We start from the raw sequence: 15,048 nt of genomic DNA, 5'->3' as shown, positions 1-15,048 counted from the left end.
ACTTATTTGTGTATATGTATATAGTTATATGTGGTTTTATCACATGTGTAGATTCTTGTAAACACCAACATGATAAAGATACAGAACCTTGAAGAGCTACTCTGTGCTGCCTCTTTGATGGCCATACTCACCCTCCTCTTCTTCATCTCTAATTCCTGAAAAACCACAATGCTTTTTAATATATATGTATATGTGTATATACATACACACATTTAGGATTCTTGTATCTTATTGGTGAGAAGATATTTTTATCATTCTGCAATGACCCTTTTTGACCCTGGTGATTTTCTTTCTCTGAAGTCTACTTTATCTGCCATTGATAGAGCCACTCCCACTTTCTTTTGATTCATATACGTATGCCATAACATTTTTCATGTTTTAACTTTCCACCTCCCCATTTCATTATATTTAAAGTGAATTCCTGTGGACAGTCTAGAGTTGGGTCATTTTTCTAGCAATCGATTCTGCCAAACTCTGTCTTCTAATTGCTGTATTTAATTTATTGGGGTTTATTCAGCTTCCTGAATTTGTAAGTTGATGCTTTTTGCCAAATTTGGGGATTTTTTTTTTTTGCCATTATTTCTTTGAACATATTTTTAACCTCATTTTTTTTTCTTCTTTCCTTCTGGAAAATTTAATGACACCAATGTCAGATCTTTTGTTCTTATATCAAGGGTCTCTGAGGCTGTATTTTTTGTCAGTTTTCTCTCTTGTTCAGATTGGGTGATTTTTATTGACCTATCCTTAGGTTCAATAATTAAAAAAATAAAAACAACTCACTGTCATCCAGGCTGGAGTGCAGCGGCACAATCTTGGCTCACTGCAATCTCTGCCTCCCAAGTTCAAACGATTCTTCTCAGCCTCCTAAGAAGCTGGGATTACAGGCATGTACCACCATGCCCAGCTAATTTTTTTTGTGTATTTTTACTAGATAGGGGGTTTTGCCATGTTGGCCAGGCTGGCCTGGAACTCCTGGCCTCAAGTGATCTGCCTGCCTCGGCCTCCCAAAGTTCTGGGATTACAGGCATGAGCCACCATGCCCGGCTCAATAATTCTTATGTAATCTACTTTTGCTATTAAGCCCATCTAGTAAGTTATATTAAGTATAATATTGCATTAATGTAAATATTATTTATATCAACATTTACTTAATACTTAATTTTGTTTTGCTTATTGTCGTTCCTTAGGCCCTGAGCTCTGTAGCCAGTCTGCTCTTTTCACCATTCACAATCTCCTTACATTTATTTTATATATTACATCCAAGGATTTTAGCTGTCGTTAGTGGAGGGATAGGGATAAATGTGTGTACTATATCTTGCCTGAAAGCAGAAGTCTCTGTGTTTTAGTTTGTGTTTTAAAGTAAGTCTTAGGTATCATAAATAAGATGAGTTATTTTATTAATACACAAATCGGTTTCTGAAGAGAGATGGTGGAAGCAATGGACAGTGGGGGAAGGACGGGGCAGTGTGCCCTAAGGATGTGGTGATCCTTGGTGTCGTTCTTGTCTGTCACTATTCCCAGTCTCCCAGGCCCCTGGGCTGCCTGTGATGGCTGGTGGGTTCAGGGGTGCTCTGGGTGGGGAGGTGTCTCTTGGACAGCTTGGGCAGCTAATGGGCAAAGGGGACAGATGTAAAGATGTATGGGGGAACTCTTCAACATAGCTCTGCTCACCTGTTTCCCTGGTCTTTCAGGCAGTGTGTAAAGTAGAAAGGTGGTAGCTGGGATTATGGAGGGTTCCCTTCTTCTTCCCCTAGATAGATGGCAAAAGTGTTAGTTCTCCCTTTTTCTCTCTGAGATCACACTTTCTTTAATTGGCCTTCTGCCCTGGGGGCCTCCAACGTTTTGGGACTCCATGTGGAGTTCCAGTTTGCTATGTTTGCCCACTGCAGAGATGTTCTGTACAAATCAGTTTTCTTGCGTATGTGAAGACTTCCGAAGTAGAAAGTAAGTTCTCTGAGTGTGAGGATCATTTTAGGGGCTGTGGCCCCCAACAGGCTGGGGATCTTTTTTCCTTCCACGTTATTGTGACTCACTTTGTCTTTTTGATATTCTGAGAAAGTGACACTAATGGTATGTGTGATTTATTAGCATAGTTTGAAGTTGAGGAATCATGATTCTGTGTAATTTGTTCTCTAGTCATCTCATTCTATTACTTTTTTTTTTATCATGATCTCCAATTTGTTTATCACCTATTTTCATTGTTTATAGCTCTTTTTTCCCTATACCGTGTAGAAAATAGTGTTTTTCCAATTTGAGAGATGTGGGGAAAATAATACAGTTTTGTGCCTTCAACTTCACCCTGAAATTTAATGTTTCTTTTTAAGCATTTGATTCCTTCTTTGCTGGCTTCAGGAGGAAAGGAAAGGTGGGAATATGGCATAGACAGAGCAGGGAGACAGAATCTATTCAAGTTAGACCGAATAAACTCTGCAGTGTTGCTCTCCTGCGTAATCCAAAGTGACTTCTGAGAAACAGGTCGGTAGGTAGAGTTGTGACCGGAGGATGTTACTGAGTTTAGGTTGGCAGTTGGGCTGAAGATACGCAAAATAACTTACCCATGTTAATTAGGTCCTCTTGATGTAATTAAACCCTCTTAAGAGGCTTTCTCTTTTCTTCTTCCACAAAACACCTCCCCTTTACCATTTTACACTGGACCAACTTGCCTGGCTTCTGTGGCAAGGGGCAATGAAGAGGCTGGGAATGGTACGCGGTAGAACAGGGCAGCCTGTGCCTGTTCTGTTGGCAGTGTCCCTGCCCTTGCAAGCATCTTCACCTGTGCAGGAGGGTGAAGATGTTTCAGCAGGGACTTTGTTATTTACAGAAAAAAAAGGTTTTATTAGTGGAAGCATTTTATCTTTAAGAAAGTATTGATTGAGAGAGAGTGTTGTCTCTGGAAATTGTAAGCAGTAAAATGATTTAGTTCAAATTCTTTTAGAAATAGAAAAGCAGCTGTTGAAGGAAAAAGAAAACTCTTCCAGTAATTGCTCAATGAATCATTAGCCTGAGTTCATTCGGAGAGCAGTGCCTCTTTTGTGCAGAATTCTTACAAAATTAGACCCCTTTTGTGTTTCTTGTCTGGAGATTTACGGGCCATTAAGGTCAGTTTGCTGCCTTTGAATGTGCAGGGAAACATTTATGATTTCAAGAACCTTATAAAGGTTTTCCCTGATCTCAGATAAGTCTCACTCAGTGTAATTAGATATTATATATAGTCTCAAAGTAAACAATAAGCAAATAATGCTATTTAGGAAATAGGTACACAAACATGTATAGTATTTCTGTAGTATTTTATTTTTACAACTTGCTAGATATGAGGATAAGGAAAATAGTAAATATATTCAGCTCTATACTGTTTGCTCTGAAGGAAAAAGAGGTATAATAATGAAAAATGTAAACTGGTTGGTAAGGTAGGTCATTTCCTTGTTTTTCTTTAAAAATCGATATACAATAGTTGTATAAATTTTTGGAGTACATGTCATACTTTGATACCTCTATACAATGTGTAATGATTAAATAAAAGTAATTGGGATATCTATCACCTGAAACATTTATCTTTATTTTTTTGTATAGAGAACATTACATATCTTTTGGTTTTGAAATACATAAATGCATTTGTGACTGTATTCTAACAGTCACTGCCTTCATTACCTAGTTCTTGAGCATTCATGGGGTTGACCTAGCTGGTGTTTTCTTCCATTTAATTTTCCTCCGTTGAATAGGCTTATTTCAGACTAGTTTTCTTCAAAGTGAACTGTTTTCATAATGCTTTTGTTATAAAGTTAGAGCTGGATTCCAATCAGAGGAAACATTTCTTCCGTAGTACGTTAGTCATGGTTCCATTGCAGACAACAGAATCTATTGCAGTTATTCTGAAGAGAGAATTATTGCAGGGATTTAAAGACATTTGAGAATAATAGGAAGCCTGTAGGAGCAGGCACTAAGTGAGCTACCAGAAACAGTTCCAAGAGCCACTGTACACAACATCTGCTGCCACATAGCTCCTGGGCTTGAGAACCTGGGGTTCTGGTGCCACATCTGACAGCTTCAGCATCTCTGAACTGACTGGACCCCAGAATCTCCAGCATGGCTGCTGCAGAACAGCCAAAGGGCCTCTGCCACCATTTTCTTCAGAAGTCTCACAGACCATACATTGTTTCTTTACTCTTAGAGTCATAGTGTTTGTATTTGTTCATCAGAAGCTCAGCCATTTTTAGACCTGCCAGCTACAGGGAATTCTGGGATATGTAGTTTTCAACCTTCTAACCTGTAATGTGTAGGAAGTCATGCTAGAGAGGAGTAAATAGTCGTGGTTGAATTAATCGGCAGTACCTGCTGTACAAGCAGATGTTTTCTTCTTAGGAATAGGTTAAGATGGTTGCTTTCCCGAATGCTGAAGTTCCTTTTTGTTAAACATGGGCTCACTTCTTTTCAGTCCACAGTCTCTAGAACTTTCTTCTTTCCTTTTTTTGGACTGGGTTTGGGATCTTGAACAGCTGAACTCTTATATTTTAACTATGAGTGCTTCTAGCTGTTTCAGGATATGCAGCTTGAAAACTCCTGGAGTTGTGTTTCTGGGCCTATCAAAGTAAAATCGAGTTTGTTGTTTGTTCGTTTATTTATATATTTACTGAACAAACAAGGACATAGTACTTCATACATTCTTGGCTGTATTCCAAGTGTTCTCCATACTTTAGTTTATGTGTTTCTTATAAATATGAAATGGGTGCTCTATTGTAATACTGCTGTACTTTGGCCATGTGTTGAGAGTCAGTAATTGATTTTTCAGAGAGTGGGCCTTGAGTTGGTCAGGATAATCTGCAGAGCAGATCATCCACTGGAACTATTCTGTGAGCTTATATTTTCTCCCTGCCTGGGGTTATAAAGGCATTCTAAGGCAGATACCAGGTTCTCCACTTTTGGTGTCTCTTCTTCCCCTTTCCCAGTAGACTGTGCTGATACCAGGTTCCTAAAAATAGTTTGACTCATTGTATAATCATTCAAATTTTTCAAATTTTTATTGAGCATCTAATATGTTCTGTTTATTGAAGAATACAATGCTTAATATATATGTAGACCCTGTCGGAAAGGGTCACAGTATAGTGGAGAGACAGCTTTCCCTGTCGGAAAGCTCACAGTATAGTGGAGAGACAGCTCAGTAACCTGTAATTAAAGCACAGTGGGGGCTGGGCCTGGTGGCTCACGCCTGTAATCCCAGCACTTTGGGAGGCTGAGGAGGGTGGATCACTTGCAGTCAGGAGTTCAAGATCAGCCTGGCCAACGTGGTGAAACCCTGTCTCTACTAAAAATACAAAAATTAGTTGGGCGTGGCAGTGTGCACCCGTAGTTCCAACTTCTTGGGAGCTGAAGCAGGAGAATCACTTGGACTCAGGAGGTGGAGGTTGCAGTGAGCCGAGATCGTGCCACTGCACTCCAGCCTGGGCAACAGAGCAAGACTCTGTCTCAAAAAATAAATAAATAAAATGAAATTTAAAAAAGCACAATGGGATAAGTTGCTTTGATACAGGTAACCATAGTGGCATATTGTGGAAGCATAGGCAAGGGACACTGAGTCCAGGCTGAATGGATGGATTAGGAAAGGCTTCCTGGGAGAAGGCTTGCCTGAGCTGAGACCCGAAAGGTATGTCCTCATTCACATGATGCTTCAGTGATGGTTTTTCCAAATAGAGGGAGCAAAGTGTGGGAGGCCTAGCTGCATGAATGTGGTGCTGTGGGGTCAGAGGGGTCAATGCAGTTGTAATGTGGGATGGTGGGGGCAGTGAAGGTTAGGTACAATGATGGAAGGGTAGACAGGGGGACAGGGCCATTTTATGAAGAACTGCATGAGTCTCACTGAGAAGTTTCTCTGGAATGCTAAGGGGAGCACATGAAGAATATTAAGTGGGGGAAATAACATGATCAAATATGCTTTTAAAAATATTACTTTGGTGCTGTGTAGGGGGCATGGAATGGAAGGAATAAAGCTAAATGGGTAGAAGTGAGTAGAGAACAGTCTGCAGAATTGAAGTAGGTCTAGCATATAGTACGGGGAGGAAAACGATTTTGCAGTAACTCCAAGACTTTCCTGGATAACAAAGCCTAATTGATGTGCTGTGATATAGTATATGAAGCAGCATATACTAGATGCTTAATAAAATTTCTTGAAAGATTTGAATGATTATACATGGGTCATTTAAAAAAAATTTTTACTTTTATTTTTTTGAGACAGAGTCTTGCTCTGTTACCTTGGTTGGAGTGCAGTGACATATCTCGGTTCACTGCAACCTCCACCTCCCAGGTTCAAATGATTTTCATGTCTCAGCCTCCTGAGTAGCTGAGATTGTAAGTATGCACCAGCACTCCCAGCTAACATTTGCATTTTTAGTAGAGACGGGGTTTCACTATGTTGGCCAGGCTGGTCGCGAGCTCCTGGCCTCAAGCTATCCACCCACCTTAGCTTTCCAAAGTGCTGGGATTACAGGCATGAGCCACTGCACCTGGCCTCAAATCGTTTTTAAGCCTCATCCATGGCCTTTCTTAGACTGTGCTTCATTTGTAGACGTAAACTTCTGAGCCGATAGCAAACTATCTGCAAATACCATCCATAGGCATAATAAAACAGTGCTCCTGACCCCCATCTCACTAGGAGATAAACAGCGGAATTATTCAGCAGGTCTTGGACTGATTACAAAAAAATCCAAAAAGACTCCAAAAACAGTGGGACCTGGGATCTGGGTTGAAGAACTAGCGGACTGAGCTAACTGATGTGGCTATAGGGTGAATTTCTCTCATTCACTTAGGGCGTCTCGGTGAGTACCTTGGCACTTGGCTTGGTACTTTACATTTTAGTCTGTTGACCAGGCCTTATTAGCTATGTGTTTGTGTTGTTTTCAGCTGGAGAATAGTCCTCAGTTTTCTGGAGAATGCAAGAGAAAGCACAGAACCAGAATTTTAGCCATCTCTTGTGATAACAACACAGTACTCCAGCTAAGAGGCTGAGAGTGAGTTGTGATCTGGCAAGGTTTAAGGGCGATGAGAATTCAAGGCTAGAAGGAGGAAAGATTTGCTCAGTGGTGAGTTGCTAGGGCAAGTCCTCATTTGCCAGGAATTTTTTCTTATAACTTTCTTCCCTAGCGACATAGGGGTGTGAGAAGAGGGGACGACCCCGTCTCCACGGGTGGTTGACAAGCACTTTCTTAGTATTTCTTTCCTTCAGCCTGGAAAATAACTGTCTTTCCCATTTTCTGAAAGGAATCTTAGACATTGTGCTAGTGGAGCCCTTCATTTTACACACAAGGATATTCAATCCCAGATAGTTAAGTGACTTTTCCAAGTTTAAACAGAGGGAGGAATGTGACAAGTACTAGATGGGCTGATTTTTTGGCTCCGTTCCTGCTCCCCGCCATTTTAAAGGCTTACTGAATGTTGGGCATCTAGGAGACGGATTTAAGTCAAAGTTCTTGCTCTCAGAGAGCTCTATTTTTCCCTCCAGAGAGAAAATACGTGAATAAAAGTGATATAATAAATATGCCATAATAAAAGTTCTAGAATTGAGATGTGGATGACAGAGAAGGGAGTGCAATGAGGTCCACCTGGGAGGTAGGGATGGGAAAGCTTCACTTTGGAGCTGACATTTGAATTGTATCATTTAGTGAGTATTCTGTGCAAGTCACTGGGCTGGCTTTGTGGTTATGGGGCATTAATGAGGTGCACTCTAGGTTGGAGATTGTCTAGTCAAATAGTGTTGTAGGGCAAAGGGGTGGAAAGGGCAGAAAGTCCAGGTACAGGGACAGGCATGAGTAGAAACATCTCAGAAAAGGGTTTCCTCCTTGGCTTCAGACAGGCCTAGGTTTGAAACCCGGCTCTGCCCCTTACTAGGTTTGGACAAATAATCTGCTTTCTCTGACCTCCAGTTAACTCATTTGTAACACGGAGTTAAAAAACAGAACTACTCAAAAAAGAAAAAAGAAAAAATGAGCTTCAGGCCGGGCATGGTGGCTTATGCCTGTAATCCCAGCACTTTGGGAGGCTGAGGCTGGTGGATCTCTTGAGGTCAGAAGTTCGAGACCAGCCTGGCCAATGTGGTGAAACCCCATCTCTACTAAAACTACAAAAATTAGCCAGGTGTGGTGGTATGCACCTGTAGTCCCAGCTATTTGGGAGGCTGAGGCACGAGAATCACTTGAGCCTGGGAGGCAGAGATTGCAGTGAGCCGAGGTTGTGCCACTGCACTCCAGCCTGGGCAACAGAGCAAGACTGTCTCAAAAAGAGCTTCGAATCACTGACGAAATAAAAAGAAAAAGCCCCAAAACTTATTTATTTCAACTACTTGACATTCTGGAAAAAGTAAAATATGGAGACAGTAAAAAGATCATTGTTTGCCAGGGATTGAGGGGGCAGGGTCAGGGTGGGAGGGATGAAGAGGTAGAGTACAGAGGATTTTTAGGGCAGTGAAACTATTTCATATGATATGATAATGGTGGATATGTGTTTTTATACATTTGTCCAAACCCATAGAATATGCAACATCAAGAGTGAACCCAAATGTAAACTATGGACTTTGGGGTATCAATGTAGGTTCACCAATTGGAACAAATATATTACTGTGGTGGGGGATGCTGATGGAGAGGGGTTAAGGGGTCTATGGGAACTCTCTGTACATTGCGCTTAATTCTTCTGTGAACTGAAAACTCTCTAAAAGATAAGGTCTATTAAACAAATGAGCTACTTTAAAGATTGTTATGAGGTTGTAATTAGAAAACACATACTCGAATGTTCATCAGTGACTGGGAAGAAAGGACAGGTCTGTCAGTTTCACTGACATATGAAGTTGAGTTGCAGCACTGTTACCCCTCTCACTTTGCAGTGGGTTTTTAGTGTGTTTTCATTATGGGGTGTGGTGGTCTTGGTGCTGGGGGTCTTCCCATTTAGACTTTGAGCCCCTCTTGGTGCCTAGAGTAGAACTCCGCTGTGGGTAGGAAAAGAGGCAGTTACAAACACTAGGCCCAGACCCTTTCCTTTGTTAAGAAAGGAAAAAGTGTTTTGCTAGGAAGTTAGAGTTACTATTTAAGAAACCCAGAACAATCATGTCTCTCAGAGTCCTTAGTATTGCCTGGTAGCAGAATGCAAGCCTTGGAATAAACAACCACAGTTGTTAACTTGTTCAGTGAATTCCGAACTCTGGGTGCCCAGAGCTTTGAATGGTGAACAGGAGGATGACTGCTTTGTTGGTGAGTGTTAGGTAGCAGCTTTGGAGTGTGTGCCCTCCCTGCCTGGGAATGGTACGGGGTGGGCTGAGCTGTTAAGGATTCTGTGAGTTTATGAACATTCAGCTGTAGGAAGGCATAATCAGTCATGTAGACTGGTCCCCAGGCTGGTAGTGTCACATCACCTGGAAGCTTGTTAGAAATGCAGAATCCCAGGTCCCACCCTTGATTGACTGCATCAGAATCTGCATTTTAGCAAGATACATAGGTGGCTTGTGTCCACCTTGAGGTTGGCTGTGGGTGACTTCTCCTTGGAGTACAGCCTCCCTGCTTCCATGGAGAAGCCTGCCTAGTTCTGCCTGGCTGGGATTTAGCCCCAGTTTATATCTGACCCCCCCTTAGAGTGCCAAAGAAGAGGTTCCTAATTGACTAATAACCATGGAGTCAAGAAAGAAGATGGGGGAAGGGACAGAACATGATGTTGTTCCTGATTTCAGGCTTTCGTGTGTGCCTTGAAATGTGTGACTGAGCTCAGAGTCTATAAAGCTTTTGCTTCAAGAAGCAGTGAGTCAATATTTTTCTTACCCAAATCATTAAACATCATCTTGACCTATTCATTGGCCCAGCTTTTCTGTTTGGTCATTTCCCTTAGGTAACTTTTTTAAATAGGGAAGAATAGACATGAGAGAGACATTTTTATTTCCTTTAAATGAATGTTTTCTGTAATAATTAGCGGTGAAAGGCCATGTGTAATTTTTGTTGATGGGATTTTACCAGCAGAGTTTTCAGGAGTCCTGGACTTTCTAGTGGAATAGAAAGTCTTCTATGTTTTGTTGTATTATATCCTTTTTTCCCCCCTAAAAAATGAAACTTGGAGAAGTTTTGAGGCATAGGTAAGCTTGGGGTCATGAATTCTAAATGTAATTCTAAGTGTTCAAAAATGTTATATTTAAAAAGCTCAAAATTTTTTTTTTTTTTGAGTTTGTATTAAAAAATGTCTTGGCTTTTGGTGTCTTTTTAGCTGTATCCCTGTTATATAAAAGTGGTATTTTACTAGCATGGCCTCATCACATGACCTTTGAACTTATTTATGTTTAGTTAATTGACTCTGGCTAATTTGGAAATCTCTAGCTGGGGAAATAAGCTGTGGATCAGGGATCAGGAGCCAGGTTAAAGCTTTGAGTTCTCTTCTGTGCTGCCTGGCTGTGTGTTGGTGGGCATGTCCCAGACTCTGGTGTAGTCATCTCTAAATGGAAACAATTCAACTAGATACATGATTTCCAGCAAGGGACAGGGGCTTTATGAGCAGGTCATGTATCAGGATCTGGGGTGTGGGGAGCATGTGTAATTTGAGAATGCACAGTATTGTATTTCCCTATTTGAAGAAATGGGAAAACTTTTTTTAAATGAGTGGCACAAAGTAAAGCACGATACAGTCTTGGTTGGTGGTTTACAAGGGATGGGAAGCACATGGGTCTAGCAGTTAGTAGCGGGTACTGCTGTTTAATGAGTACTGTGTGCTGTTATAAACTTTTAATGTACGTGTGCTCTTATTTAAGCCTCAAAAATCCCTGTAAGGTAAGTACTATTGTCATATGAAGAAACAGAACAGAAAGGTTAAGAATCATGTTCAAGGTCATCACAGCAAGTGTGTGAGTAGATCTGGGCTCTGGACCCAAACCAAACCTCCAGTCTTAGCTACCTTGCGCTCCTAGTCTGTTATGAATCAAGATCAATTTTATGTGTATCTTACCTTCTGCAAAAAAAAGTTTTATTTGTATGCAACTGGTATGACATTACCCCACAATCTTAGGTACACCAAAAAAATCACACTTTTCTTCAAATCCAATTAAGAGAGGCTTCAAGTTCCACTTGCAGAGATTGGTAAGGGGTTCGATATCAGTGGTCATTGCAGGAGTCCTTTTCCAGGCACACATTTTGGTTAGAAAATTCTGAGACCTCAAATCCCCCTCCATCCTCGTGGTGCTGAGCTGTTCACTGGCCAAGCCTGCATTGCCTGTTTCAGGGTGACTGATGACAGTGTGCATCTCTCCATGCTCCTCTTGGCCTCCGTGGTCCCTTCTGGGGCTCCTAAGGCCATGATTTTGAGGCGCTGGTTCCTAAGCATCCACATATCCACTCTTGTCCGAGGTTTCTACCTACTCCTGCTGGGGAGCTTCATAGATGTGGAATCTGGTACCGATGCAGACACAGAATGCCACATGGACACAGAGCTTCTTGGGGGGAAGGGAAATGTACGTTTCATTCTTTTATTATAAATTTATATGAAATTAATTTCTCTGACAAATTACTCTGTGTGTAAATGGCAACAAGACTCAGAATGACTGACTTTAAGCCATTTTATTAGTGTCCAATTTACATTTCTCTTCTTAGTGAAAACATTTAGTTGTCTAAACTGGGATAGCCTCAATTCATTACTTGTACTATCCCTGTGACCTTGGGTAAATGAATTGAGTTCCTTAAGTCTCTGTTTCATCTTTTGCAAAATGGAAATAATAATAGCATCTATACTTTAGAAGGCCCTGGGAGATCAGCTATAACAAAGACACTGAGTTGTAGAAAGTCCGAGGTGCATTTGAGGAATGGCAATGACAATGATTCTGTTAGGTTGGTGCAAAAGTAATTGCAGTTTTTGCCATTACTAATAGCAAGCTGGAGGGGAGTGTACAGGAAGGTGGGGAAAGGCTAGAAGTGTGTAAATCCTGTTTTACAGAGTTTGGACTCACACTGGCCTTCTTTCCAGTTTTATTACCTGGAGTTTGTGTTCTGACTCAGACGTGTACTGAAATCCCTCTGATAAACTATTTTGTCCTATTTAGGATGCGACCGACTTTGAGTGGAGCTTCTGGATGGAATGGGGGAAGCAGTGGCTGGTGTGGCTTCTCCTTGGCCACATGGTAGTGTCTCAAATGGCCACACTGCTGGCAAGAAAGGTATGATTATATGTGTTGTTACTTTTTAAGTGTGTTTTTCCTTTGCTTCTTGTGAAGAAAGAATCCAAGCTAGGAATCAGAAGACATGGATATTAGCACTGGGAGCCTGGAAAAAATGATAAAGTTGTTAACAATCAATATAACATTTAAGATAAAAGTTCATAGTTCATATCCTGCACTTACTTTCTCCAACTTATTTTCAGACATTGAACATAAAGGTTGTAGTGTAAAGCTAACCATGGAGGGTGGTGGTGGTCTTTAAGATCACTTCTAATCAAATGATCAAAAAGTTGCCTGTGGTTGAGAATCTAGATGAGTTCACTTTCAAATTCAGAAGAAAGGTGATGATTTACTTAAGAAGTGGGAATAATTTTAGTGTCAAGTAGTTTATGCTGCTGTCGCTGTTTTAGATGGGAAGTCCAGTAGCATTTTGCTCTTGCCTTGGGCTGGCTTAGAGAATGAGAGATTCTTCAACGTGGTTATTTGAAAACTACTTTTATATGAGGCAGGATTGAGACCCTCTTCACAGGTCTAGCTACCAAGGGACCTGATATACTGCCAGGAGGATCTTTCTGTCACCTGGGGGCCAGGGGATTGCCCAGAGGCCTCTGATAAATACTTCTTGCTTGCTATAGATTCCTGATGGAGGAAAAAGTCTGTGCTTGGAAATTTACCGAATAAAGGCAAGGCACAACCAAAATCTGATCTGGAAGTCAACTAGGAAAAATGTTTTGGTTCTCAGAGGTTCCTGCAGGTGATAAAACTGAAGTAGAAGAGAAACAGAAACCTCTGGAGATTGAGACCAGAAAGTGAGATGCAGAAACAGGATGTCCTGTGGTTAGAGACGTGCACCTAACTTGTGCCAGTTCTGACTCTTTCCTGAAAAGTGGTGTTTCCTGGGCTTGCTTCTCACCCTGGAAGATAGGAAATCCCAACAGCATATTAACTTCCTCTTAAATATGTACTGATTTTTTTTTTGTACTCAAGTGGCTGCTGAACTGGCAAAATCCAAAATATTAGACGTTGTCATATCTGAATATATCTTAAAATTTCATATAACTTTATGAGCAGACCTAATAATTTTTTTTGTTCCTAAGCTAGTAATAAACATATCTACCTCAGCCCTCATTAATGGTTTTCTTTTCTCCCACAAATTTCTGTTTAGTTTTTTTATCCCCAAGAATTCAAAATTTCTGGAAATTTAACATTTTAATTCATAACAAAGTTTTCCCATCCATGTGTAAATGACTTACTACCATAAGTCTCAGTTTCCCCGTATGTAAAATGAATAGCTTCATACCTGTTTTTCTTTACCTCTGTGAGGGGAAGATGATATACTTTGAGGATTGTACTAAGTTAATTGCGTAGTGGAAGAGTGCTAGACATTGTATTACTCATGTTTGGTCCTTGGTTTGATTAGCTTTCTAACCTGAGCAAAAGTTTTCACTGCATCTTCATTTATGGTCTTAGTGCATTTTTGTTGCTTATAACAGAATACATAAAACTGAATAATTTTATAAAGAAGATGAACTTATTTAGTAATTTATAAAGAAAAGGAATTTATACAGTTATAGAGGCTGGGAAGTCCAGGTCACCACATCTGGTGAGGGCCTTCTTGCTGACATCTCTGCAGTCCTGAGGCAGTGCAGGAGATCACGTGGTGAGCATGATAGCTCAGGTCTCTTTTCCTCTTCTTATAAAGCCACCAGTCCCACTCCCGTGATAACTCATTAATTCATGATATGGTTTGGCTCTGTGTCCCTACCCAAATCTCATGTCAAATTGTAATCCCCACGTCTTGCAGGAGGAGCCTGGTGGGAGGTGACTGAATCATAGGGGCAGACTTCCCCCTTATTGTTCTCCTGATAGAGTTCTTATGAGAGCTGGTTGTTTGAAAGTCTAGCACTCCCCGCTTTGCTCATTCTGTCTTCTGCTCTGCCGTGGTAAGATATGCTTGCTTCCCCTTTGCTTTCTGGCATGATTGTAAGTTTTCTGAGGCCTTCTAGTCATGCTTCCTGTTAAGTCTGTGGAAGTGTGAGTTAATGAAACCTTTTCTTCATAACTTACCTAGTCTCAGGTAGTTCTTTATAGCAGTGTGTAAACAGACTAATACAACCTATGAATGAATTAATCCATTAATGAGGGCAGAGCCCTCATGATCCAATTGCCTATTAAAGGCTGTACCTCACAATATTGCCACATTGGGGATTAAATTTCAGCACCAGTTTTGGAGGGGACAAACATTCAAACCATAGCAGTTGTCCTCTGTAAAATAGGATCAATAAGATAGTATTAGTTTTTTTTCTCCCTTTAAAATATGATGAGCTTCATTGGTTAGACATTTCATCCTTAAAAGTAAAGATGAAACATGGAAAAGTGGGACAAAGAGAAAGCATAAAAGAAATGGTTGAAGTAAGTTTAAATATGTCAGTCATTACAATCAACATAAGTGGATTCTCAAAAAAGATGAAGATTGTCAGACTAGATGAAAAAAAGAAAGAGAAATAAAGGAAAACAATAACCAAAACAGAGCTCAGAGAGGCTCTTCTTAGCTAGATATCCTTAAAACAGAAGGACACATAATTTGAAAGTAAAAGGTATGAAAAGATATTCCAGGCAAATATTAAACCCCCTCTCCCTCTGACAAACTACTGGTGCAGTTTTATTGATAGTGGCAAAGAGCATTACTAGTGACAAAGAGGGCTGCTGTTTAATGATAAAGAATTCATTTCCTATTAGGAAGATATTAAAACTCTGTTTATTTGCTTCAAAATATATAGAGCAAAAAGTGATCATAAACATAAAGATAGGTCTATTATTGTAGGGGGAGATTTTTTTCTTTCAATAGTTTTTGGGGTACAGGTGGTTTTTGGTTACATGGATAAATCTTC

At 40.5% G+C, this 15,048-nt stretch overlaps 1 protein-coding gene across 11 annotated transcripts in view; it reads left to right on the top strand.

Annotated features, from left to right (window-relative positions):
* The window catches only part of HHAT (hedgehog acyltransferase), a 357,788-nt gene that overhangs the window by 47,271 nt on the left and 295,469 nt on the right, over positions 1-15,048 (top strand). For all 11 annotated transcript variants that reach the window (XM_063613153.1, XM_063613154.1, XM_063613148.1 and 8 more), the window contains one exon: positions 12,044-12,157. In XM_063613153.1, the coding sequence (XP_063469223.1) occupies positions 12,044-12,157 (114 nt within the window). The remainder of the gene's footprint in view (positions 1-12,043; positions 12,158-15,048) is intronic.

The sequence above is a fragment of the Symphalangus syndactylus genome, chromosome 19 (genome assembly GCF_028878055.3).
Source record: "Symphalangus syndactylus isolate Jambi chromosome 19, NHGRI_mSymSyn1-v2.1_pri, whole genome shotgun sequence".
Lineage (NCBI taxonomy): Eukaryota > Metazoa > Chordata > Mammalia > Primates > Hylobatidae > Symphalangus > Symphalangus syndactylus.
This window is presented reverse-complemented; position numbering and strand designations above follow the sequence as displayed.